At 39.1% G+C, this 26,301-nt stretch overlaps 1 protein-coding gene across 11 annotated transcripts in view; it reads left to right on the top strand.

Moving 5' to 3' along the window:
• NEBL (nebulette) overlaps positions 1 to 26,301 on the top strand; it is a 357,048-nt gene that overhangs the window by 234,652 nt on the left and 96,095 nt on the right. For 2 of the 11 annotated variants that reach the window (XM_044228976.1, XM_044228980.1), the window contains exons 1-5: positions 8,547 to 9,101; positions 9,193 to 9,264; positions 16,494 to 16,598; positions 18,196 to 18,306; positions 25,273 to 25,383. The exons of 1 other annotated variant lie outside the window; for it this stretch is intronic. In XM_044228976.1, coding sequence (XP_044084911.1) covers positions 9,021 to 9,101; positions 9,193 to 9,264; positions 16,494 to 16,598; positions 18,196 to 18,306; positions 25,273 to 25,383 — 480 coding nt within the window. In that variant the 5' untranslated portion in view covers positions 8,547 to 9,020. Of the gene's footprint in view, positions 1 to 8,533; positions 9,102 to 9,192; positions 9,265 to 16,493; positions 16,599 to 18,195; positions 18,307 to 25,272; positions 25,384 to 26,301 lie in introns of those variants that run through there. 8 more of the 11 variants (XM_044228977.1, XM_044228974.1, XM_044228979.1 and 5 more) reach the window with 5 other exon arrangements.

Genomic DNA, 26,301 nt, shown 5'->3' with positions numbered 1-26,301 from the left:
TACAGAGGACTCTGATTTAAATAAGTCTGGAAATGAAATTAGATTGCAGTTTTTATTGCTTGCTTATTAGGATTCTGAAATTCTCATCTTAAGTTTAATGTTAAATGTATCTTTTTCACATTTAAGATATATACAATCAAAATGAAAAAGAGCTAATAAAATTACTACAAAAAAGAGCTTATAATATTACTACAGCTACACTGGGCAATCATAGCCACTATCCAGTAAGATCTCATCTGAATTGAGATGTACTAGAAATGTAAGATTAAAATACATTGGATTTCACAGACTTAGTATAAAATAATGTAAAATATCCCAATACTTTTCATATTGATTACCTCTTCGAATGATAACAGGTAATAACCTGTTCGAATGATCCCAGATAAATTGAACTGAATCAATTATATCATTAAAATCAGTGTAATATATTTCTTTTTTTAATGTGATAACCAAAATATTTAAGGTTACATATGTAGGTCACATATGTATATTTCTACTAGTTAGAGCTGCTCTAGAGAATGTTTCTGAAATAGTTAAAACATCACAGATAGATGTTGCCTGAGGAATGCCACTTTAGGAGCAAATAAAAAATACGCCAAACATTGGGGTTATGAAGGAAAATTTCACATGCACAATTTGAGGAAAAAAAGAGGGCTGGAGAAAACCATCTATAGATATGGAGTAGGAAATTGGATAGAAAATTGACATCTACAAAGTTAATTGGACGTTGAGAGAATTTCTTTAAAGCATCCTGCTCCTTTCTTGAAATATAGGTTTTATAAGTCCAACAAATTTTATCATATTCTAAGTAAATTCACATTTCACCGACTTACCATTGAATACTGACTCTCATATGCATATTCAGTATCTGAAATACTCCTGGGACACAATGCTTATTATAGCTCATGGCATAAAGTAGATGTTCAATATTTGATGAACGAATATGTGATTGACATAGGAGAAATGGGTAGGGATGCTTATCGGTTTTGTTCATTGATTATCTGAGGAGATTAAGATAGTGTGCCTGGACCATAGATTGCACGCAAAAATATTGGTGCATGGTGAAATAAATGAAGACAGATACCCACACATATATTAAATAATAAAGAAGACAAAGTACTCAGAAACTACCGCCAATATATGTTCAACTACTTCTCACTATTCAAAGAGTACCAAATATTTAAAAACATCACTATATGGCAGTTTTAATTACACCTTTGCTTTAACTATGATCCTGTTTTGATATTGTGTTATATTTTGAGTTATACATGAAGAAACTCCATTGAAACAGTTGGAATACGATGCAGAAATTAGTGCTTCAGAAGTTCTGAACTTGTGATTATCGGTTATGTTGTTTTCTCTGGCTTGCAACTATGATGAATTCATGATCTCAGGGTCCTGGGATTGAGCCCCATGTTGGGCTCCGTGCTCTGTGGAGAGTCTGCTTCTTCCTCTCCTTCTCCCCCTCCTCCCCTTCCCCTTGCTCTGTGTGCGCTCTCCCCCTCTCGAACAAAGAAGTAAAATCTTAAAAAAAAAAAAAATCAAGATTTGAGGATAAATCAAATCTTTAGTGAATATAGGTATAGTTATTGGATGCTTTAAGGTTTCTGTTGAAAGCATTGATACCACTTATTCAGGAAAGAGTAGAAAAAAATAGGTGCATTCCAATAATAAACCTGTAATTGTAGAAATGTGGAAGTGTGAAATTTATATTTTAAACACATTTAACATCAATTCTATTTATTTGGGGGTATATACAACACACATGTATTTCCCTTCATTAAACCAACAAACCTGGGAGTAATTTCTCCACTATGAATTTTCATAAATTCCAGATACACAGTATTTAAATAGGCTAATGGTGAAATGAAGGGGTAGAAATTAAATTCAAGGCTTATGAAGGGAATAGAGGAGGTGTAAAGGTGCTATTTCTGCAGTTAATTGACCAGGAACTGTGCTGTTTGTAAAGGATTCGCAGTTCAAACGGGCTTAAGCTTTTTGTGTTAGGATAAGTGATTTCCACCCATTTACTTCATCAGTCTATCCCCGGAGGACCCCTTTGCCTCTCTCCTTGCTGCTCTGCTGCCCTCTTCTCCCTCCATTGTGTTCTCCAATGACATTGAACTTTTAGTTCCAACTCTTGTCTCTGGGTCTTTGCAAATGCTTTGGATGCCTTCCCTAAACCCCATCACTTTGTCTAATTCTGGCTCAAATATCCTCTCTAGGGGGAGATCTGCCCATTGCTTGGTTCCTACTAAATCTTCTTGTTAGGAGCTCATGTAACTCCCTGCTTCCCTTTTAGGAGCATTATTACACTGTTTCCAAAAAAGAGCAGAATCGTCTAGCTTTGCATGTATTTATGTAAATTATTGTTCTAATGGCTGTTTGTTTTCATGTGCTCCACAACCCCAAAGCCTTCCCTTCATTTCCAGAATTTAAGGATTTCCTCATTATTTCCACATTTTAAAACAGTATATGATTTTTTTCCCCCTGAAAACATGACAAAAATGGCTTTTCTCCCTAAATGACTAGAAAATCATTTACTTCCTGGTGTTTTCCTAAAATTCATAAATCTTGTCCCTGCTTAGGACATGCTATGAATTAATTGGTAGAACATCTATCTCTGAAGAGTTAAAGAATTGCCAGCCGTGATCAAGCCCACGCGCTCTCTCTGGCTCTCGATACGGTGTTGACAGCCAAGCAAAGAGCTTCTTCAATAAATCCACTCTCATATTCAAGTTTTTCCAGATGTGAGAAGTAATTAAGTCTTTGCATTTATTGAGGCCTTGTATGCTTTTCAAGAGGGAACTGGCAGCTGTGGTGAATTAAATCTGCTCCCGCGCATGTGTATGGGTGTGTGTGTGTGTGTGTGTGTGTGTGTGTTGTGCATGAATGTACACATATACAAGCACACATGTGGCCTTTGCCAATAGTCAAGCGAGATCAGACCTGAGGACAAAACAAAACAAAAAGCTAAATTCAACGAACACCAAAGATTTTTACAATTATGTTTCACAGCTGAGAGCCGAGCACTTTGTCCGGTGATAACTTTTCCCTTTCTACCTTTGCCAAATGTCGAAGAAAGCAATGAGGATAATTAAATCGTTTGCATCTATTAAAGGATTTTTTTAAATGGTGAAATCATGATTCTCGTGTAACATAAAACAAACACACTAAAAGATTTTAACTCATTGGGGCGCCTGGGTGGCTCAGTGAGTTAAGCCTCTGCCTTCAGCTCAGGTCATGATCTCAGGGTCCTGGATTGAGTTCCACATCAGGCTGTCTGTTTCGCGGGGAGCCTGCTTCCCCTCTCTCTGTGCCTGTCTCTCTGCCTACATGTGATCTCTCTATCTCTCTGTCAAATAAATAAAAATCTTTAAAAAAAAAAAGATTTTAACTCATTAATGAATGAGGGCACCAATAAGACGTTAAGATTGGTTCATAGGTGAATTGAAGCACAGGCGTGAATAAGTAATAAGGAATTGCTGAAATGAATTTAGGAAATAAAGCCAAAGGCTCTATTGATAGGACCAGTAATCAATTGCTTTTCCCCAGGACACAATTAATTTGCATTTGTATGGATAAAGCATCATTAGCATTGTTATCAGTTTTTTAACATTTTATGGTCTTGTGAAGCAGTTCAAAGACAGCAAAAGGCCAAATTAGCCAGAGGTAACGCTAGATAATACAGGAGGCTTTTTTTTTTTTGCCAGTTTCAAAGTCTTTCACAATTCTTCCTGACACATCTCACACAAAATTCTAGGAAAGGAATACTTTCTGGGATAGCCAAGCTGTTTGATTGTGCCTGACCCTTTGGTTCTGGTTATAAGGCTTACAGAGGCCACCCAGAACTTTGGCTTCCCTCAGTGGGAAGGCTTGTGAAAGCGACTGTATGAACTTCACTGTTGTTCATACTGAACTACTGTCTCAAGTAAGCAGAGAATTAAATCAAAGTCCTTCAGTTTGCTGGATGCTTATGTTAATGTAGACTCTGAATGAGAACGCCCCGGTCAGTACATCTGGAACATACTTTTGATTTTGGCATCCCAGCCACACCCGACCCGGAAATTTTGCCAAAAACAATGTGCAGTTTCTTGTTCTTCTCCTCCAACACCAGTTTAGATGCATGGCTCTCATTTGTGAATAGGATCTCTACATGTGAAAACAGGAATATGAATTTTAAAAAACACATTCTATTCAATCTTATTTTAATGGCATAATTAGTACTGGTGACAGTTATTCAGGTTGCTTTGTATTCTTTTGATTTCTAATTAACAAACAGTAATGAAATGGCCATTCAAAAGGAGAAGATGGGCTTAATGAATGTAAACTGTAAAAATAGACTGGGCTAATATTAAGCGGAGCTCTCATCTTTTATAAAGAAGACAAATTGCCCAAGAGAGCTTACATTTCTGGTTTCAAGAAACAATTTCATCCCCTCATCTACTAGTAAAGTTCTCTTTTGGACAGTTGCCAAACCACGAGGAACTATGTGAGGCAAAAGTAAAATGACCAGGAGTTCAGCTGAGAAGCAAGAACCTTCTGGGAGATAGTCATTAAAATAAAAAAAATAATAATAATAAAAAGAAAGAAAGAAAGAAAGAAAAAGAAATGTAAAGAACCCAGGCAACTGAAAACAAGTCTATGAAAGACTGCCAAGACAGGCAAACAAGTCAGATGAGCTAATTTGTCTCTCACCGAAACATTCAGGGGGAATATTTTGCAGTAAGAAATGTTGAATTAATTTTTAAAGTGGAAAATTTCAGTTTATCCCTGGAAGTTTTCCTCAACTCAGAACTGAATCTCCATCTATTTTAATTATTAGGGATTTTCATTTGCAAGGCTCTCATCGCCATGTTGGCAACAAGTACATGTTCTATCACGATCAAGAAAAGGGGGAAAAGTGAAATAAGTGTGAAATGTTGGTCACAATCTGGGCAATTCTTACTGCACGTGACCTTAAGAGCATTGCAGCCAGGAGCTCTGCAGACAAGGGACCGCTGCAGACAGGGGAGCTCTGCAGAATAGGGAGCATTGAAGACAGGGGGGCACTGCAGACAAGGGAGCATTGAAGACAGGGGAGCACCGCAGATAAGGGAACACTGCAGACAGGGAGCACTGAAGACAGGGGAGCATTGCAGACAGGAGCTCTGCAGACAAGGGACCGCTGCAGACAGGGGAGCACTGCATACAGGGGAGCTCTGCAGACAAGGGAGCATTGAAGACAGGGAAGCGCTGCAGGCAAGGGAGCACTGCAGACAGGGGAACACTACAGACAGGGGAACACTGCAGACAGTGGGGCACTGCAAACCGGTGCTGATGGTACATAGGAGTTTCCTTGGCCAGGGGCTCTGTCCCAATACCTGAATTACCCCTATGACTTGGCAGTTGCTATGGAAATATATTTGCTTACACAAAAACATCAAACTCTAAACAAATTAAAGACTTCTGGGGACACCTGGGTGGCTCATTTGGTTAAGCATCTGCCTTCAACTCAGGTCATGATCCCAGAGTTCTGGAATCGAGCTCTGCATCAGGCTCCCCACTCAGTGGAAACTGTCCTTCTCCCTCTCTCTCTGCTGTGTGCACTCTCTCTCTCTTTCTCAAATAAATAAAATCTTAAAAAAAAAAAAAAGACTTCTGTATTGTCATATGCAACAGAGCCCTTATCTTTAGGCTGTTAGGCTATGGGGCTCTTCTGGCCTTTTCAAGTATGTTGATGTTGTAGAGTCTTACCTTTTGACCTGAGAAAACCCTTTCATTATCAGGTGCTTTTCCTGGAACTGTGTACCTTTGTTGGATAGTTGACAAATCTTGTGTTTGTAAGAAGCTTTGCTATTTTTTAAGTGCTTTGCTTTTAATAACTTCTGGCAATTTGGTTTTTTTCTTTAACTATGGAGACTTAGGGTGGAGAAAGGGTGGAGAGGGTAAAGAATGTGCCCTAGAGGATGTGGGAGAGCTATAGCTGGAAGTAGCAGGTCTTGCCATAAATAATGTGATCCCCACATTGGTCTCATTCTGTATCAGGGCATGGGGTCGAGTACTAAAGTAAGAGGTAGACAACATACACAAAGAACACAATAAGCAAAAGGGATAGCAGTTATACAGATATTCCCTTATGGGGGGTGCTCCAGGGTGCAAATATATATTAAAACACAACATTTAACTTGGTTTAAAAAATAAAGAGGAAAAGAGGGAATTTTGAAACATGATAGCTATCCACGAAGAACTTTCTTCTTATTCCCCAAGTTGCATCTGGGAGCTACTGACAAGAGCGATTTGCTGTGATAAAGTGCAAGGCTTAAAATGTTTTAAAGAAAACTTTACATGACTTTTGTATCATACTAACAGGTGAGAGGGGAAAAAAAGATACATTCAGTCAGAAGAAATAATGTATGTAGCTTGCCAGACAGGCCATTGAAGAGTTCATCCAGCAGGTCTTGAATGATGTTTTTATTTTTTGTTTTTCAAATTTCCTGCTTTATCTTAGCAGGAGTATGCTTTATTCACCATCACGTCCCCAGCACCAAGCACAGTGCCTGACATAGTAACACTTATTTCGATGAATGAACATAAAGCTCGGGTTAAGTTTTGGTCCTGGTATTCCATTGAGTAAATTTGTGGATGAGACAAAAAATTGACTTCTCTTGGTCTTAATTTTGTCCTGTAAAAGAGAGGGCTTTTAGTAAAATTAATTTCTTAAGGATCCCTCTGGCTTTAAAATTCTGACTCTAAAATCCACAAATGGAAAATGTGTGTTTACAGTGCATATGGTGTTTGGTTTTGCTTTCAGAACTTCTGTGCATAATCTCAACAGATTATTTTCTTCCAGCACAGTGGAGAGTCAATAAGGACGTATTACATGATGGGAAATGAGAAAAAGCAGCCACTGAAGTCCACTGCAGGTAATTCCCCACGAGGATTAGATGTCACCGCGAGCCGCACAAGTCATCTCAACTAGCTCTGGTGAAATTTTCTCCCCATGCTTCTAGAAGTTTTCTAGAAAAGCTTATAGAAACTGTTCTTCCCCTTTTCCAAATAAAGATAATGTAATAGATCTTCTATAGAATATTAGAACAGTCTTTTGGCAGAAGGCTTGAGGGAAACAGAGTTCACACATTCTGCTCCCTTATGGAACAAATATAATGTGTGGAGAAATTCCCTGTAGAATTCTCTACATAGCTATGTTTAAAATAACATAGTTGTTATTTTAAAAGTGAAGGTTTCCAAATTCAGCACCCTGGGGGACTTCTTTTTGGCATTTTGCTAGTGAGCAGGATATGTGATGCCATTAAGTTAGCCTATACCAAAAATCATTTCATGAAAAGACTATTCTAGAATACAACCTTTTTTTTTTTTTTTTCCTGGAATAGGATAATGCTTCCCTTACGTAGTACTTCACAGAAGAACACTAATTTTCTGGAGCATGGGGAATCATTTAAAAAAAATGATATGTAGGTAAGTAGGTAGATTAGATTAGATGAATAGGATTTCATGTTTCAGAAATACTGGATTAAGAAAACCTAACCAGTTTCCTTGATTGTGGGTCTTCTTGGAGCTTCCAACTTGTCATTATGCCATGTGGATCTCTAAGTGACAGGGGTAGAGATGAACATACAGGTTTTTCCAAACACATTTGCTTACGAAACCCCCTTCCCCCTCTAGAGTATTCTGTGGAACTTTGGCCTCATGGAAAAACAATCTGAAGAATAAGCTATGCTTAATGACTGTTTAGAATATTTTTCTTGTCAGAATTTTTAGTTTAGCTAAGGCCAAAGCAATTAGATAAAACTAGATACGACATAAAGAGAAAATAGCATGATTCTTGGCTACTTAATGTATTTGGAATAAATTTATATTTTATATTTAGTTTCATTATTCACTATGGGGGATTTTTTTATGTCCAACAAGTTAATTTACCCTGGGTTTGAATAACCAAACTGATAAATTATGAGTTGTTATTGCCTAAACTGACAATAAGGCTTTTTTTGGAGAAATATACTTTTAATTATATAATCGATAACACATACTCCATTATAAATAGTGTTATAATTTATTTTTCCAAAATTTTCCAGGCGTGTAGTACACATTGAGGAATACATAAATAGTGAATATTTTGTAATATAAAGACTAGTGAATTTATAAAAATTGATACAATGGGAAGAATGGAAGAGCATCATTATTATTTTTTTGAAACAGTGATGTTTCTAGAATTCTTAAATGATATATCAACCTATGTTAACTGCAACTTCTCGTATTTAATGATGTTTACAATTAAAATAATGCAATAGTAATATAAGAGTAATGATCATAATTAACTCAGAATAGATTCTTTAAGGTGGTTCAAAGGGCTTTTCATAATAAATTACTAGCCTTTAATCAGCTAATTAAAGTTAGTATCTTTTAGAATGTGAGAAGTATGTTTTTGTGTCATAAAAAATTTAACCCAGATTAACAAGACAGGTTTGAATGATCCAGATTCACTATACCAAATCTGAGAGATGTCTGACGTTCCAGCAAAAGCTTTATTTAGAGGGAGCTGGGAAATCTTTGAGATAACAGGCTTTGGACGTGCTATCTTGAGTGTTACATTGTGGAGTTGTTTTCCCACAATCTTTAAGTCTTTTTCAAACTATTTTGTGAATGAATTAAATTAGTGAAATATAAATAAATGGTCTCTTTTGGATTGCTTACCCAGATTAGAGAATGTTGACTTTAAAAGGTCACAGAATTGAATTTTGCCTGTTGGACTGGTATTTCCACTTGGGAGGCTAGTCCTGGCTGACCTCCACAATTCCATCCATCCACTCACACGCAGTCATGATAAGAGCGTGAAGTGTGAGCTAAATAGGGATGAGGCCTGGGCAAGGTCATTTCTGCCAGAACACCAGAGACTCCCAAGAGCTCAGGGGTGCTATAGTACAGAGAAAGGGGGTGTCCTCGTGAATTAAAAAAAAAAGAAGAAAAGAAAAAAGAAAGAGAGAAAGAAGAAAAAAAAACCCTCTATACACAGAGTAAAAATGAGGGTCCTTGTATTTGAGGATGTAAAAGATGAAGCAGAAGAGGGAAAAACAGAGGGAGAGGAAGATGAAGACGACACGGTAAGTGGGAACACACCTGCTAAAGAAGGCTACTTGTTCCTCTAAGCCGATCATTAGAAAAAATGTTTCCTTCCTTTGTTTTTCTGCACAGGTGTTCTTCAAGCCTGTTATTGAAGACCTAAGGATGGAATTGGCCAGAAAATGCACCAAGCTCATTAGTGATGTAAGTGACTTCAGTGATTTTTTTTTTTCATTATGTGTGTGTGGCACTATTATGCCATCAGATCATCGAGTTGGGGAGAAAACCCTACAATCATTGTTAAAACACAATTATTTTCCAGATCATGGAACTAAGTCCCGAAATTTCCATTGATTTCCTCAAGGTGACCTATACAGAGAGTATCTGTAGGAACAGGTCCCTGTGTTCTCAGTCCAGAGCGGTGTCCCTTATGAATTTCATTGTCACTCGGGCATGAAACCATAAAGCATTGAAATTTCGGAACATGTTCCATGTGTGAACTGCAAAGCCTTTTAGACTTTGAATGGGGGTGGAATTTGTGTCAGGAGGATCTCTGTCTAAACGGATGGTTTTTTAAAAAACAGTTCGGGGATTTTTTGAGGACTCCGATGAATGCAGTAGTTCCTGAAACCAGGGAAAAAAATACATATTTACATAAAATGCATTTACAGTTTGGGGTTCTTGAGTTACTGAACTGCATGGTAAGAACCCTGTGTGTGGGGGGGAGATGACCCGTGAAAAGTGAGTAGGGCCTGGGTCTCTAGAGAAGCAAGCATCATACTAGCCATTTCTGTTGTAGTTAATGAGCAAAGTGATCAGAATATTTTGCACATGTTTGTTTTGTTTTCTTTCTTTTTAAAAAAAAAACATTTTATATATTTATTTGACAGAGATCACAGGTAGGCAGAGAGGCAGGCAGAGAGAGAGGAGGAAGCAGGCCCCCTGCTGAGCAGAAAGCCCCATGCGGGACTCCATCCCAGGACCCTGGGATCATGACCGGAGCTGAAGGCAGAGGCTCTAACCCACTGAGCCACCCAGGCGCCCCAACACATGTTTGTTTTCAAAGGAGGTCAATCTGGGGGAGTGGCGTAGTACATTGGCATGTTCGCTGAAGTCAACCTGCCTGCATCAATTTAACAGTAAGGTTGGGGCAGGTTATGTAATAGGACTGGGCTCACTTCCTCAAGGGCAACATCTATTCCAGTTTCTAGAAGTAATGGTAATACATCTGGAATGTTTAGTGAACTGTCCGGAACACGGTGAGCACTCAAGGGATGCTGGCAGTTATTAACTGCTACATCAGAAAATTACTTTTATATCCATCCAGTCACATTTTATATATGACTGTCTCCTTGTGGGCTTGTCGGAAAGAGCCAGAGGATGGTGGGAATCCTACTCTTTCCATATATTTGACATGTAATGTAATAGAATTTTAAATGGAGTATTTCTTTGTGCTCTTACCTGGGAGTACTAAGCTACTGCATGAGAAAGTTCTTTGTAAACTCTTTTTTTTTTTTTTTTAAGATTTTATTTATTTATTTGACAGAGAGAGACACAGCGAGAGAGGGAACACAAGCAGAGGGAGTAGGAGAGGGAGAAGCAGGCGTCCTGCCAAGCAGGGAGCCCAATGCGGGATGTGATCCCAGGACCCTGGGATCATGGTCTGAGCCGAAGGCAGATGCTTAACGACTGAGCCACCCAGGCTCCCCCTTTGTAAACTCTTAATAGTGATGGAATGATGACCACCACAAGACATCAGCCAAGTTAAGATTTCTCGAGGACTCTGTGCCAGGCTTTGGAGCTTCTGAGGTGGACTCCACTGTTTCTCTCATTTTAGAGGTGAAGAAACAAAGGCTCAGAGAAGTTATCTTGCCAGGGTCACACAGTTGAGCAGTGGGGAAAAGGACTGAGCACAAAGCCCTCTCCGCCTCAGCCATTCTGCTGTGTTTGCTCTTAACCGTAGATTTCCCTGCACAGGTTACCTTTACTGTTATTGATTACACTAATATTGGTAATGGGAATGCTACCATTTAAAACCTGAAGTTTCCTAACTCTGGAAATAGTACCTCTTCTAGGTGGTTATGTTTTTTATTAAATGGTGATGGGGATGAGCTAAGTATATTATATAAACCATCGGAACTCAAGGGGCAACTTCAGTGAGTAGGTGATTTTGTTGGAGTTGTTTCGGATAAGATCATTTTTCAGTGACTGCAGAACCAGCCTCGTGGTGAGGGGCATGGCCTTTACTATTTAGCAAAAGCCAAATCCATGTTATTCCTCTCTGAGGTAGGAGAAATCTAATATGTGGGAGTGATTTCTGTTTATTACAGATTTATGCTACATGGCAGAATGTCTGTACGACTTGAATATTTAGATCACAGCCTGTGGCCTGATATATATATATCTGTGTACATGTTCATCTTCTGTTTCAAAATAGATTTTCATACTTTTAAAAATACTGTTCTTTTTTTTAATTTTTGGAATTTGTGTATTTACCTGCAAAGAGTCGGAGCAAGTACTACTTTTGTCTCTAAAACAAAACTAAAAAGAGGAGTTTGTGCTATCGTTTTACAAACAAATTTTAATTTATATGTTCTGGAAGAACTTTATGTATTGGATCCAAAAGAATTTCTAGTTTTTCGAAGTTTGGTGGAAAAGGTATTTATTAAGTACTAACTGCTTTATCCACAGTTCGCGTCATCTGTGTCCTATATGGAGCCGATGAACTTACATGGGAGGGTCTCATGTCTATTATGTTGCCTGCATCACTAGGTCATTGTCTAAATGTGTGTTTGAGTTGTGTCAGTCATGGAGCAAAAACAGACAGAAGTGGACGAATGGTCGGGGGATTAGATGGGAGCCCCTGTCGCGGCCCTTTCCTGCTTCTGATGGTGCCCTCGGTCAGTGTCCACATTTCATTCAGCACACGGGCTTTTCCCTGGGTCTCAAACTTAAAGACAGACCTTCAGGTCTTTTCGTTTGTTTTCTGATCCTTGTATCCCAGAGGGACACCTGTGTGTTTACCGGAGCCTTTTTCTCTGTTTGGAGGCAATCTGTTTGCAGCCCGCGTCACCCGATGAAGCTGGGGTCTTGTTTGTCCGGGCTGCACGGGTCTTCATCTCGAAGCCATGAGAAGCGGCCTCACATTCTGTTCACCGGATCACACAGCTAGGGAGCCACACACCTGGGATCTGAAACGAGGTCCTCACGACCCCCAGACTGTGGCCATCATTGCGTCGTCCCTCTCCTGCTGGGTGCCGGGCTCTCCTCATAGAGTACTGTGTTCTGTGGCATCAGTGTTACAGAGGACCGGTCTAGAGATAAGCCCAGGAACTCACAGTTTTCCCTAGAAAGATATGGGTGTTTTTCGGGTCAGGTGGCTTCCCTTTGGGGGAATCAGTGGGAGGCATTTTTCTGGGTGTTTTTTTGTTTTTGTTTTTGTTTTTTTTTTGCTCTACCTGGTTTCCCTTTGTATAACTCACTTCCCGATCCTTTGAAGCCACCTCTTTTACTTTTCTGTTAACCACATAATGCTTTTTATTTTCCCAGATACTCTCTCTCTCTTTCTGCAACTATTGGCTACCTACTGAATTTCTTGAGTAAGTCAAACCTATGAGCTCTATAGAGACATTGGAGTCAGGAATCTAGTATCCTTTTGTCAGGTGGCCATAGGATGTAATAGGTTAAGGGGGATATTTTTGTATGTTTCTTGTAAATTAGGCATCCAGGGTTTCTGCGGAATGAGTTTGGCCCCATCTGCCTGAAGCCTGTGATGCAGTGTTTTGGTTCAGCCCTTTGGAGGGTATTCAATTGCGTGGCAGCAGAAAGACATTTTCCAGGCAAATGAACATTGTTTGTTGTGGGTAAATCCTCCCAGGGCTAAAGGCATTGGGATTCTGTGGCTGTTCCTCCAGAGAGAGCTCTGATTTTGTTTAGAGAATGGCATGGCATTCTTGGGATGGCATCCCATGGCATTCTTAATGCGATGGCCGCCTTGGCTCTGAGTGTCCCCCACCCTGTTACCAGGTAGTGACGGGGCTGTGGTTCTTTCTTCCAGGGTTGGATGCGTTGAACCAACATGGCTCCACTTCAGAGGAGACTTTCTTGATACTTTCAGTTAAGAGTGCCTGTAAAAGGAGGGGTGCCTGTCTGGCTCATTCGGTTAAATATCTGATTTTGGCTCATGTCATGATCTCAGGGTCCTGAAATTAAGCCCCGTGTTGGGCTCCCCACTCAGTGGGTCATCTGCTTGTCTCCCTTCCCTCTGCCCCTTCCCCTGATCAAGTCTTTCTCTCTCTTTATTTATCTTTCTCCCTCAAATAAATAAATAAAATCTTTTTTTTAAAAAAAAGGAGTGCCTGTTAAAGGAAATATTCTCAGACATTTTTATATCTGTCATCCAAGTTCAGCCATTACTTGGGGTCACACCCAGTGAAAGAAAGCCTGGGCTAAGAAGAGAAAGCCTCACTGAACTGATTTACCTCTAATTGTAGTTGAGACACGGTGGGATTAATGGGTGCGGTCAGAGCAGAAGGTCAATATTTGGGGTATCTTACTGACTAGTAAGTCATCAACCTTGCCCACTTCCCCCTGCCCCATTAGAAAGTAACTTGGATAGCGTCTGAGTTATGAGGGCAGATGGCCACAGGTGACAGGAAGACCCTAGCACAGAGGCTTACCATATAGGTGGGATTTCTTGTTTTCACATAATAGAGTGTGGAGGTAAGGGGTCCAGTCTTGGTATGGTGGATGTTCTTGGGCTCCCAGGTTCCTTTCCTTCTGCTCTATCATCCTGGGTATGGTGACTTACTGCCTCGTGGTGACCCCGTGGCTGCTGCATCCCTGTGACTGGGGAATGGAGGAGGTGGAAGAGCAAAGGTGTGAAAGGGCCGTGCCAGCAAGGTTTTTCCCTTTGCACCAGCAATACCAGGAACACCCCAGGGAAGACTTCTCCAAATGTCCTGTGGCCAGCGCTGGGCACCAGGGGAGACCAGTCACTGGCCAAGGGGAAGGAGCAAACCATGCCTGACTTAGAGCAACTCATCCTCTAGGGCTGGGGCAGGGGTCTGGCTACGCTCATAAATACGTTCGAGTTCTGTTATTTGGAAAGAAGGAGGTCGCATAGGCAGTCTATGCAGTGGACAGGGCCATGGCTGTGTTAGGAAGTGGCCATCTCTTCAGTGATTTTATTATACCTAGGATGTTGTGTCCCTCATCGGTGTAGTTCCCACCCGTCTGTTTTTTCTATTATCCTGGTAGAGGAAAGCTAACACTATGTGACGTTCTTTACATAAAAATGTAAGATCATTTGCTTATCCTCAGTCATGTTGTAAAATTCATTAGAAATACAATAGGAGGGGTGTCTTGGGGCCTCAGTCATTAGGCATCTGCCTCCAGCTCAGGTCATGATCTCAGGGTCCTGAGATCGAGTCCTGCATCGGGCTCCCTGCTCCTTGGAAAGCCTGCTTCTCCCTCTGCCACTCCCCCTGCTTGTGTTCTCTTACTTGCTGTTTCTCACTCTGTCAGATAAATAAATAAAATCTTAAAAAAAAAAAAAGAAAGAAATACAACAGGAGTTACAATAAGCAAATAATACGTGTCTCTGTGTGTGTGTGTGTGTGTGTTTGTGTATACCTTTTGGACAAAGACCAGAGAAAGGACTGGAGACCCCACTTAAGACTGTACTATTTGCCCGCACAGTGAAGGAAGTAAATACTTCACCCTTATCCTGTGCTCTCGTCCTGAACGTTCTGCTCAGGTCAGAGCTTATCAGAGGCCGGTGGCCATTGCACATACTGCTGTAGTCAAGAATGTGACTGTGAGGGGGAAGAAGATAGTGGTGAAAGATAAAAATAATGAGCCAAACTTAAGCCTAATGATAGGTTATTTTCTCTCACACTTAATTATATAACGGGGATACTTTTTTTTTTCTCCTTATGATCAAAATAGCCTACTATTTATCATACTGCCATTAACGGTTTAATTACTAGTGACTGAGGAGGGTGATTTGCAGAGCCCTAAAATTATGGCTAATCTCTGAGAAGAAAAAAAAAGTAATTTAGTGCTCAGATAAGATAAATATGTTCCAATGTTGATTTCATGAATAAAGCAAATGTTTAATGTGGTAGGCGTCTAATACCTAAGAGTCACAGCAATGAGAAACGTTATTTTGCAGTAACTTTGCTTAGATGTTCCTGTCTGGTCATACCTCAGGTCGCAATATGCCTCTCAAGTCTGATTTACCTGTGGTAAAATCTCTGTGTAATAGTGTTGCAACGTCGCGTTAGTCATGTCCTTTAAGAACCAGGTACAGAGTCAACTAAACTTCACTTTTAGGTTGTAATTAGGGAGACCATATAATTTATCATCTGACCTGGAACCCTTTTTTCAGCGTATTTACAGTGTTGGGTAGATAAACATGACTTTATTACAGGGTGATATAATTTTTAGCAAATTGCCTTCATCCTCTCAACTAGTCATAAATTTTGCCTCACCAGTTTTCAGATTGGGTGGCAATTAGCGTGAGAAGGGGATGACATTTTCGGGCCTTGTCCATAGTTTCCTGACTTCAGCTCATGTGTTCCTACAGGATCTCCCGCCAGAGTAACTATTCTGGCTTCTCCTCAAGGGGAAAAGAGTGACTCCTTTTACTACTGACTTTGAGAGAAGGAATGAGCATGCTCAGCTCAGCCTCTCTGGGCTTTCTCTTGAGCATCTGTCTACCCATAGCGTTCTGGAATGATCTCCTCCACCATGTGGCAAACTTTCAGAGCAGGTTTTGCTCTTGTTGGGGGAGGGAAGGCAGATAAGGAGGCCTATGGATGCTCCTCAATTGGGTAAGTTTGATTTGAGCAGAGTTAGTTCATATAAGGAAGTTCATTGTGGCCACTGTTCGAGCTCCTTCCTCTAATCATGCATGCATAGGTAATGATGCTAACAGTAATTTCACTTGTTTGATCTTTGCCTCTACTTCTTAATTGGTTTCATCTGTCCCAATGACTACTTATCTTAAACCTAGAGGTAGCAGCTATGTTTTTGTTTGATTGTAGGCTTAACTGTTCAGCCAATGGCTTGAAAGTAACAATAAACTAGGACACTTGTCAAATGAAATGAGAGTGTTGAATAATTACGTTCAGCTAGCTGGGCAGACAGGACCCATAGTCCATGTGCGCCCACCCCTGTGATCCTTGATGATAACAGGACTTTTACTTATCTAAAGACCAGGCTTGCCCCCACCCCGCCCCATGTCTCATCACCTTTGCAGCTCTGTGCTAGATGTCCCTTTTCTTGATTTGGCTGGTTTTAAAGATCATTCCTCATTTGAGTATTTCCTTCAGAAAACAGACTTCCTCAAGTAATTCTTCTCTTCAGAAAGGGGGCATTAAAATGGTTTTTCTTCTTTCTCATCATCCGTAAATTGTTCTCTCTTTTAGATTCATTATAAAGAAGAATATAAAAAGTCCAAGGACAAGTGTACATCTGTGACTGACACTCCCATGCTAAACCACGTAAAAAACATTGGTGCTTTTATTTCTGAGGTAAGGCATCAAAACATGCGAAATGGTTTGCATTTTCATTTTTTATTTATGTAGATAAAAGTCTGCACATTAAAATTAGAGAATAATATTTTTGAGAGTGCTACCGAGTGTTGGTAATCACTGCATAATTATGTAATCCTATGCACAATGTCAATTAACTCTCTGGTTGATCTATTTCATTATATATGTCTATATTTCGACTCTGATCCTTTCATATTTATATAGAATTACTCTTGAAAAGAGCTATTTTCTTAGATAAGTAGAAAGTACTAGAAAAATAGTTTTAGAAATGCCATTATTTTATTTCCTTATGGGTATATTAGATAAAAATTGTTGAATATCATTTTGGAAATAAGTAAAATTTAGCAGCTGATTCTCTGAAACATGGTATCTTCGGTAAGTAATTTTAGATCAATTTAACCTATTTTTGAGTAGGATCAGTTCAACAGAGACACTTACTATGAAACAGAGAAAAGCACTACGTTCATTTTCCAGCTGAAAAAGCATAGCCTCTATCTGAGAGCGTTTCAAACTGCAGATTATGCTACATTAATACACACCATGTTAACAGTGATTTGAATCTGGGAGGAGACATTTCTGTTGTCTGTGACTAGATCACTTAGGAGAGAGAAATTTGAAAAGAGGATGAATAAAACTGTATTGTAAATGACTGACCTCTAGTGTCTCATAAGTTATGTTGGAAACAGATCAACACGATACTCTCAGGATTACTTCCGGGGACGTGAAAACCTTTTGAGGAAAACTGGCAAATTTTCTCTTCTTGAGTACCCACATCCAAAGAGTTGTGAGAACTCAAGGTTTACACAGGGTCTATACTCAATAAATCCAGGCTCACATCTGGCTCTGTAATATCAGAATGTGGGAAACCATGGTTTGGTTGGTTTGCATTAGCTGTTACTTCTCCTGTGCAAAGATTCACATGATGTTTGTCATTCCTAATTGACTCTTTTTCCTGAAGGTGTTAACTATAAAAAAAAAAAGTAGGCAATCTCTTGTGGTTCTTTGATCCTAATCTCTCCAAGAGAAATGGTGAAGGAGCATTTCTATTTATTAGTACTGAATTTGGGGGATCACTTCGAGACAGTGCAAATTGGAGGTGGGAATACACAGAAACAACAAAAAAGGGTTCTCACTTCCACCACAGTTGTGGAAGAAGGAGTTTAAAAAGATTTGAAGATTTGAAGGAACGCTGTCCTTTACATTCACGCTCTAGACACTACATTCTACCAACCTGTGTTTTCTGGAACAACTTTAGTGTCCCTTCTTTCTTGGGTGTTTCTTTGCTGGTCAAACATCAATATATACGAACGGATTTACTTTTAGAAACATACGTAGGTTAAATTAGAAAAGTCATTATTATTTTCTTGAGTGGCTCCTTTTAAAGATTTTTCTGTGATAAATTAGATTTACCTCTCTTTAGAATATGTTCTTCAGTCTAGTATCTAAGGTTTAAATGGTCTTCAGATTTTTAAAATAATTCTGCTTCTGAAGCAAGTTTCCTTTTATTTTCTTTCAATATTAACAGTAAAAAAAAAGTAATGCTTATTAATTTTTTTTTCTTTTTCCCTGCCTCTAGGCAAAATACAAAGGCACCATTAAGGCGAACCTCTCCAATTCTCTTTATAAGCAGATGCCAGCCACAATCGATAGTGTCTTTGCAAGAGAAGTTACGCATCTTCAGAGTGAGGTGTGGTTTTCCTAAATTGTTATATAATCATATATGTAAAAATTTAACCACTTATAATTAGCACCTTAAAATATATTAATATTTAAAAATATATTTAAACATAGTTAGCAAAGTAGTAGAAAGTACTGGAAAAATAGTTTTTATCTTGGGTATCGCATATTGGATGAAAACTGCAAGCAGGGGACTCATGCGCTGTCGGTAGTCATTGCCATGTCACAGAAATTGAAATGGATGGACAAATTCGTTAGTCACAAGATGCTGTTTTTCCTAATCCCATTCACAACTACTAATAGAACAAATTTCAATCTTGTGAGGACAGCTTACTTAGATTAAAATTGGAGAGCAAATATTAAAGCTGTCTCTCATTTAGCATGTGATCTCTAAGTGGAGGACATTCCAGTAGCTTCTTAAAGTCCCATTAAGAGTTAATGGTTTAATTCAGGATCCACAGGTCTGTGCTTCCTCAGTTAGGCGAGAGGTTCCTGAATTTCTTTTTCTGTGGGTTGTGGATTTCATCTGGATTATCTCAGGTGCAAGTGGTCACTCTAGTGATTTCAAGTTGCAGATGAACTTAAGAATTGTCATCCTGTAAGCTCATTTGGAATTCAGAATAATTTCCCCCTTATGTACATTAGACATAAGGAACACATAGTACATTTAATTTGTTGTATTTCTTCAAACAGAATTTCAAAATAGAATATTTCACCTCTTTCTCGGTCATCTTACCCGCTTTGTGTTCTCCATAATACAGTTATTTTGTTTTGTTTTAAACTCTGCGAATCTGCTACGTGGCTCCCCTAAGTGGTATGACAGCAGGGACTTCCCGTGTCTTATTCTCTGCTCTACCCTTGGGCTTAGCATCAGTCCTTGGCACACAGGGAGATAGTCAATAAATACTGGTAAAATGGATTTTGTTGAACTTGTTGATTCTCTTTTTTAGGAAATATTTTCTTTTATGTAGTTTATATTCTTCATGCTACATTTTAGGTTAAAAATAATAATGGACACACAGAAATGCTTACTATGTATCAGGTGCTGCTCTATATATTCCACATATATTTGTATCATTTAATCCCTATAAGTACTCCATGAGATAGCCCCATTTCAGAGACATGGAAACTGAAGCACAGAGGAGTTAAGTAACTTGCCTGAGATCACACAGCCAATAAATGGCAGAGCCAACGCGTGAACATGGATAGTCGAGCTTCAGAGTCTAGGATCTTAAACACACACTGTATCAGCTAGTTCTTACCATTTCCACCACTCCTTTTCTTATTAAACAAGTTGAAATCTTCATTCAGAATCTTTTTAGTTTTAAGTAGAAGATGCCTAGGTAATTTTAAAATAGTCAAAATAAAGTACTCTCGAAAAAGACTGAGCGTTGTTACCCTTTGCAGAACATCTTTAAGTACTTTATTATTACCAATTTAAATGTCCTCTGTGTACACAGCTTGGCAGTAAGCTGATCTCAGCTGTACAACATGAGGCTAAAAATATAGGATACCAGCGTTTTGCATGGCTGACCATGACTAATATGTCCCCCTTTTTATTCCTCACAACATCTGGTCACCTAGCCACTTGCTGATAATATTTGGACCACTTTGTAAAGCAAATAAGTACAACCCAACACTCTGTATGTGACAAACAACAATTATGTGAAAAAGAAAGAATTGTCTCTTCTTATTTTTATACTTGGGAAGGTAACCTTGTCAGATATTTACATCCTCATTGCCGTGTAAGTGCAAGATTTTCTTCACCTTTTCTTGGCAGAAAGGGAACTATAGTACACGAGCACATGCAGTGTAGGACTGAACGGGGAGGATAATCCACAGTGTGTATTGTGGAATCTATCTTTTTTCTGTTAGCATGTGTTATGCTCTAGTGGGGTATGCCCCCTGCGAAATACAGGTGTATGCTCCCAACACTGCCCATCGTTGTAATTAGTCATTGAACTTGTTAGTAAGGAAACACCTGGATTCCAAATAAAGTATCTATTTCAATGGAATCATGTAATAAAATTTCGATGTAATGTAATAAAATTTCTTGAGGTTTGTGTAAATCAATTTTATCGTGGCTAAAATTGCAATTCTCAGAGCTTACCTGGTAATAAGACTGGCAAGAAAGTAAAACTATTCGACTGTGTCTGAGAAAATGAAACAGCTAACCTTTTGCTGTGTCCAAATCATATCTGATTTGTGGTAATCTAAATTAGAGTGGTTAGACACATTCTAGAACCTCAGGTGTTCTGGATTCTAATGAAAAAGTGTCCCATACCAAGGACACTGGATCAAAAGGTTGTGTTAAAACCAATTTGCAAACATTCTCAGAAACTTAATCCAAACTAGAATGATACTGTGAGGTGAGCTAGATTAATGCTCCTTATAGAAAATGACTGAGGAGAAGTCATTTTAAAAAAGAAAGAGATGTGGAGAATTTAGGAAGCCATTTTATGAGATATCCCCCATGAAAAATCTTATAAACAAAGATCACAGAAAATTTCTGGACATGGACGTGCCATGCCATGAAATGGTGAGATCTTCTCCCCAGGGCTATTTCAGGCAGGGGCTAAATTATCTCTTATCACAGAAGCAATACAAGGTATTACTCAGGCATCTGGACTCAGGAGGTGTTTGACCGCCTGCGTTTCTATCTGTGGTGGCTCCGGGGTCTGACCTCAGGAGCTCCAGGCGTGTCGGTGCTTGGGGACTGGCAGTGCACTTACTGACACAGTAGTTGTAAAATATCCTGAAGTTAGAAATGTATAGAGGTCTTATGTATATATATGATATAAAAACATACCGTGCTATTAAGTATACAAGATAAACGTACATACTACTATACTACTGAAACATATTTATATGTAAATCTGTAAGATTATTTTAAGTGTCCTCCACTATCTAGGTATCCAGTAGCAAGGCAACCTTGATTCTCAAGGTATGAAGACAACAGTGTTAATCTAGGGAACTGCTACACAATAATGACAAATCCTAAGAAATCAAATTTATCAGAAAATGTATTAGCTTGACATAATTTTCCATTAGCTCTTTTAAGGATGAAAATTAATATGATAAATTAAAGTTCAGCTGCCTCCAATTTGATGTAATCTTAATTCTAAAGTGGTGCTGCGTTGCAGCTATAAATGAAATGACTTTTAATGCTGCGAGTAGAAAATTACATAGCCTTTTAAAGAAAGAGTGCTTTTTAAAATTGTGCTTGATGACTCACCATTTCTATGATAACCCACCAAATGATCGGCTGTGTTGGTTATGTTTATAAAGTCACAAGTCATACAGACTAAACCAGACACCCAGCAAAAAGGAGCTAGGTACACGCTATCTCCTTTATATTTAAGAAGAAGGAACAAATCTGATAAAGGTTTCTTCTTGGCTTAATAGACCTGGTCACCCATTAAACTCCTCCTCCATTCCCCCCAAATTATAATATAGAATGTAATGGAACTGACATAATGTTTTTGCCAACTTAAATGGAGGTCCTTCATGAATTTCTTGTTTAACATAACTAATTGGTGAAAATGTAAAGATATGTTCCTGAGAATTAGATATCCTGATGGATTAAATCAATGGACAGAGTCTAACAAGATGAGTGATCCCTGGAAAAACATGGGGGTCCTGCGTGTGAGTCCCTGTATTCGACTAGGTATGCAGGATTGGATGTGAGGACGGAGTGGGGCAGAACTGAATAAGGCTTAAGGAATCTAGGTGACAGAAATCTCAACGTAGCTATCAGAAGGAAAACACTGTGATCTATGGATACATGAATAGTAGGTAGAGCACATAAGAGATCATAACGTAGACTAAACTGGACAGTACTAATTAGGAGAGGTCAGACCATATCTAGGACATTCTGGGCATTTTGAGTGGATTAATTAGAAATTGGACAGACAAGGGCATTCAGAGGTACAGAGTTTCAGGACCTTACTCCGTGCAGATGGTTTGGAGTGCAGATGGGAGTCGTTGACAGCTGTGTGCCCATATCTGAAGTTCTGTCCACTGAACTAGACTCTTCCTACCTGGCCTCAAGGGGAAGACAGATTGGGGCTTCGTTAGGGGAGGGGATTTGTGTCAAAGCTTCCACAGTTTAGAGACTGTGACACCCCAGCATGAGGTCCATTTCAGTAAATGTTTTCAAGAAGAACTTGGTTGGGGAGCCAGAGAAGAGATTTAAATATTGATAGTTGTAAGAGATGGCTTTCTTTCTTTATGGTAAGAGGCGGTGATTTTATTTTTTAAAAATTAGTTTTGTGAGAAGATATTTGCAAATGTCAGTACAGACAAAAGGTTGATATCCAGGATCTATAAAGAACTCCTCAAACTCAACACACACAAAACAGACAATCATATTAAAAAATGGGCAGAAGATATGAACAGACACTTCTCCAAAGAAGACATACAAATAAGTCAAGCAGAGAGAGTCAATTATCATATGGTTTCACTTATTTGTGGAGCATAACAAATAGCATGGAGGACAAGGGGCGTTAGAGAGGAGTAGGGAATTTGGGTAAATTGGAAGGGGAGGTGAACCATGAGAGACTATGGACTCTGAAAAACAGTCTGAGGGGTTTGAAGTGGCGGGGGGGTGGGAGGTTGGGGTACCAGGTGGTGGGTATTATAGAGGGCACGGCTTGCATGGAGCACTGGGTGTGGTGAAAAAATAATGAATACTGTTTTTCTGAAAATAAATAAATTGGAAAAAAAAAAAGAAGACATACAAATGGCTGATAGAAACATGAAAAAAATGTTCATCATCATTAGCCACCAGGGAGATTCAAATCAAAACACATCAAGATACCACCTTACACCAGTCACAAAATTAGCAAGACAGGAAATAACATGTGTTGGAGAGGATGTGGAGAAAGGGGAACCCTCTTACACTCTTGGTGGGAATGCAAGTTGGTGCAGCCACTTTGGAACACTGTGGAGATTCCTCAAGAAATTAAAAATAGAGCTTCCCTATGACCCTGCAATTGCACTACTGGGTATTCACCCCAAAGATACAGATGTAGTGAAAAGAAGGGCCATCTGTACCCCCAATGTTTATAGCAGCAATGGCCACAGTCGCCAGACTGTGGAAAGAACCAAGATGCCCTTCAACGGATGAATGGTTAGGGAAGATGTGGTCTATATACACTATGGAGTATTAAGCCTCCATCAGAAAGGATGAATACCCAACTTTGTAGCAACATAGACGGGACTGGAAGAGATTATGCTGAGTGAAACAAGTCAAGCAGAGAGAGTCAATTATTATATGTCAATATAAGAGTCAATAATTATATAATATATATATTTCACTTATTTGTGGAGCATAACATATAGCATGGAGGACAAGGGGAGATGGAGAGAAGAAGGGAGTTGAGGGAAATTGGAAGGGGAGGTGAACCATGAGAGACTATGGACTCTGAACAACAATCTGAGGGGTTTGAAGGGGTGGGGGGGTGGGAGGTTGGGGGAACCAGGTGGTGGGTATTAGAAAGGGCATGGATTGCATGGAGCACTGGGTGTCGTGCAAAAACAATGAATACTGTTACGCTGAAAAGAAATTTAAAAAAAATTAGTTTTGTTTATATGTTAATAAAAATTTAAAAAATAAATTAAAAAAATTAGTTTTGTAAATATCACCTTAATCCTCTAGACAAGTATATTATCGAAGTTAAATGAATGGTTAATACTGTTTATTAAAACCCATGAGGGGTTTAAGTTCATGAGAATATTTAATAAACTCATTTATTCATTCATTCACTAAACATTTATTACATTTCTACCCTCTGTCATTCAGTATGAGAGGCACAGGATATTAAAAGATGTGTAAGAAGATAGAGGCATAGCTCTCAAGGAGCTTGTATTGGTGAAAAGTTTTTCCTTGAATTGAGCTGCTATTCCTTTCCATTAAAAATTAAATCTTATTTTGTTCTTGTGACTACTCTTCTTTTTTTTTTTCTTAAAATTGCCTCCATTCTCCTGTGTCAAGTTATTCTAGTTCTGTATAATATCTTTTTATTAGAAAACTTTTAATATATATTTGAATTAATTTTAAAATAAGTTATTCATTCATCCATTCCTGTTTTATTTTTATTCATTCATTTATTGAGCAAATATTTCTTGATCCTTACTTTTTGCCAGTTTGTGTTCTGAGCATTCACCGAGCTAGGTAGTTATGTTCTCATGAGGGAAGAGAAAGTAAGTAATCCTACAAAAATAAAACAAAAGTAACTGAAAATTGGGAAGGAAATACATAGGATAATGGAATAGAATGTGAGTAAAGGAATAATTTCTTTGTTGTCTTCTGGATTTTTTTCCCTCTAACTCTGTCATTGAATTTGGTGATTTCTACTTTTGAAATAATCATTCTTATGCCTTCTCTCCATCCCAGGAGGGGACAAATTGAAATGGTAGCAATGGGTGATATTGGCGTGATGCTCTTTTCCCTTGCAGAGGAAAGGCCTCAGAAATCTGCCTGCATGTTTTATTTTCTCCCAAAGTTTGGGGCATTTAATGAGCTTTATGTTATATTATAGCTGTGCCTACAGAAAGTCATTAACAATTAATCAAAAAATGAAAAATTCACCTTTAAATGTCTGTTCATTTCATCCACTTTGTCAGTTGCTTTCCCAAGATTTAAACCTTGGACATTTATGACCCTAAGAATGCCTAGATTTGAAAGGTTTCCCAATATGGTCCCTGAGATTTAAGCTAGCTGGGTACGAGTGGGTTTGCAGCACGCCTGTGGTTGAGGACTGTTGAAATTAGCAGGAAAGAGTCAGAATTCAGATTCTAACCTGAAGCACCAACCTTAAAGCACTGAGTATATTCTCTTGTTACAGAGGCTTAGGCAAATACGACCATTGGTGGTGGAACTCAAGTACACAAACTCCTAGCAAAACGCTGAAATTTAATGGGTAGGAACGTAGCGTACTCCTGAAGAAACTAACAATGGTTTGTGTTTTTAAAGGTTGCCTATAAGCAGAAACACGATGCCGCCAGAGGATTCTCAGATTATGCCCATATGAAGGAGCCACCTGACGTCAGACACGCCATGGAGGTCAATAAACACCAGAGTAACGTAAGGACACCATCTCCCATGATTTTCTGGGAAATCGCGGTTACCCACATCAGGACTAGTGGATATGTCATTGCAATTTACATATGACAACTCTCCTGTTCAAAAAGGACTTTAGAATATCTTGTCTTTAAATCTCTCAGTGTTCAGACATAAATCCATCTGAGCTATTCTATCAAAAGGCATTAAAACCTCATGGAGTATCTTCAAAGTGTCAGGTCCTTGCAGTTATTAGAAGTTCTGCTTGGGACCAGTTGGGTTGCTGGCATTTCCTGGAGTACCCTTGACTTGATGGTAAATCCTTCATAGTTTCTAGTCGAGAATTGTAGAAGAACTGGGAGAGAGGGCAGCAGAAATCACTGGCCTGGGAAAGAGTCACTCACAAAGGCTAGTGAGATTATACCCCAGTACTGCCTCTTTTGGAACGCATGTAGAGAGCCAGTGGTCAAGGTCAAGACCCACGGAGAACATGAAAGCAGTTGCTGCCTAATGACTTACTTAGCAACAGAAACCAAGGGAGAGGAAACAAGCCCATAGAAAAGAAGTTCTTTTCAAAGTTATGAGTTAGCAGATGCATCAAAGCTTCCATGTGTTTGCTCAGTGACCACCACCACCCTGGTGACCCAGAAGAATAATTTCTTCCTGAAATTTCAGTGGCAGCTCATTTGTCTCCCCATTAGGAGTTCTCTGCTCTCTAAGAGGCATCTAGGAACTTTTCGTAAGGTTCTTTTAGGGCTACGATCAGTTCAGATAAAGGTGTCTGCCTTAGTTGGGTCAAGAATCTCCTTTTCTTTGGAAAGTACCTGATACAGCTTTGTCATCTCCCATGGACCCTGTCCACTTAGCTCCCTTACTGAATGGTGTTTTGCTGATACTCTATCCCCCCTGCCTCAGCCAGGTGTTATCTCTTTCCAGGATGGC

This window comes from Neovison vison, chromosome 12 (genome assembly GCF_020171115.1).
Source record: "Neovison vison isolate M4711 chromosome 12, ASM_NN_V1, whole genome shotgun sequence".
Classification (NCBI taxonomy): domain Eukaryota; kingdom Metazoa; phylum Chordata; class Mammalia; order Carnivora; family Mustelidae; genus Neogale; species Neogale vison.
This window is presented reverse-complemented; position numbering and strand designations above follow the sequence as displayed.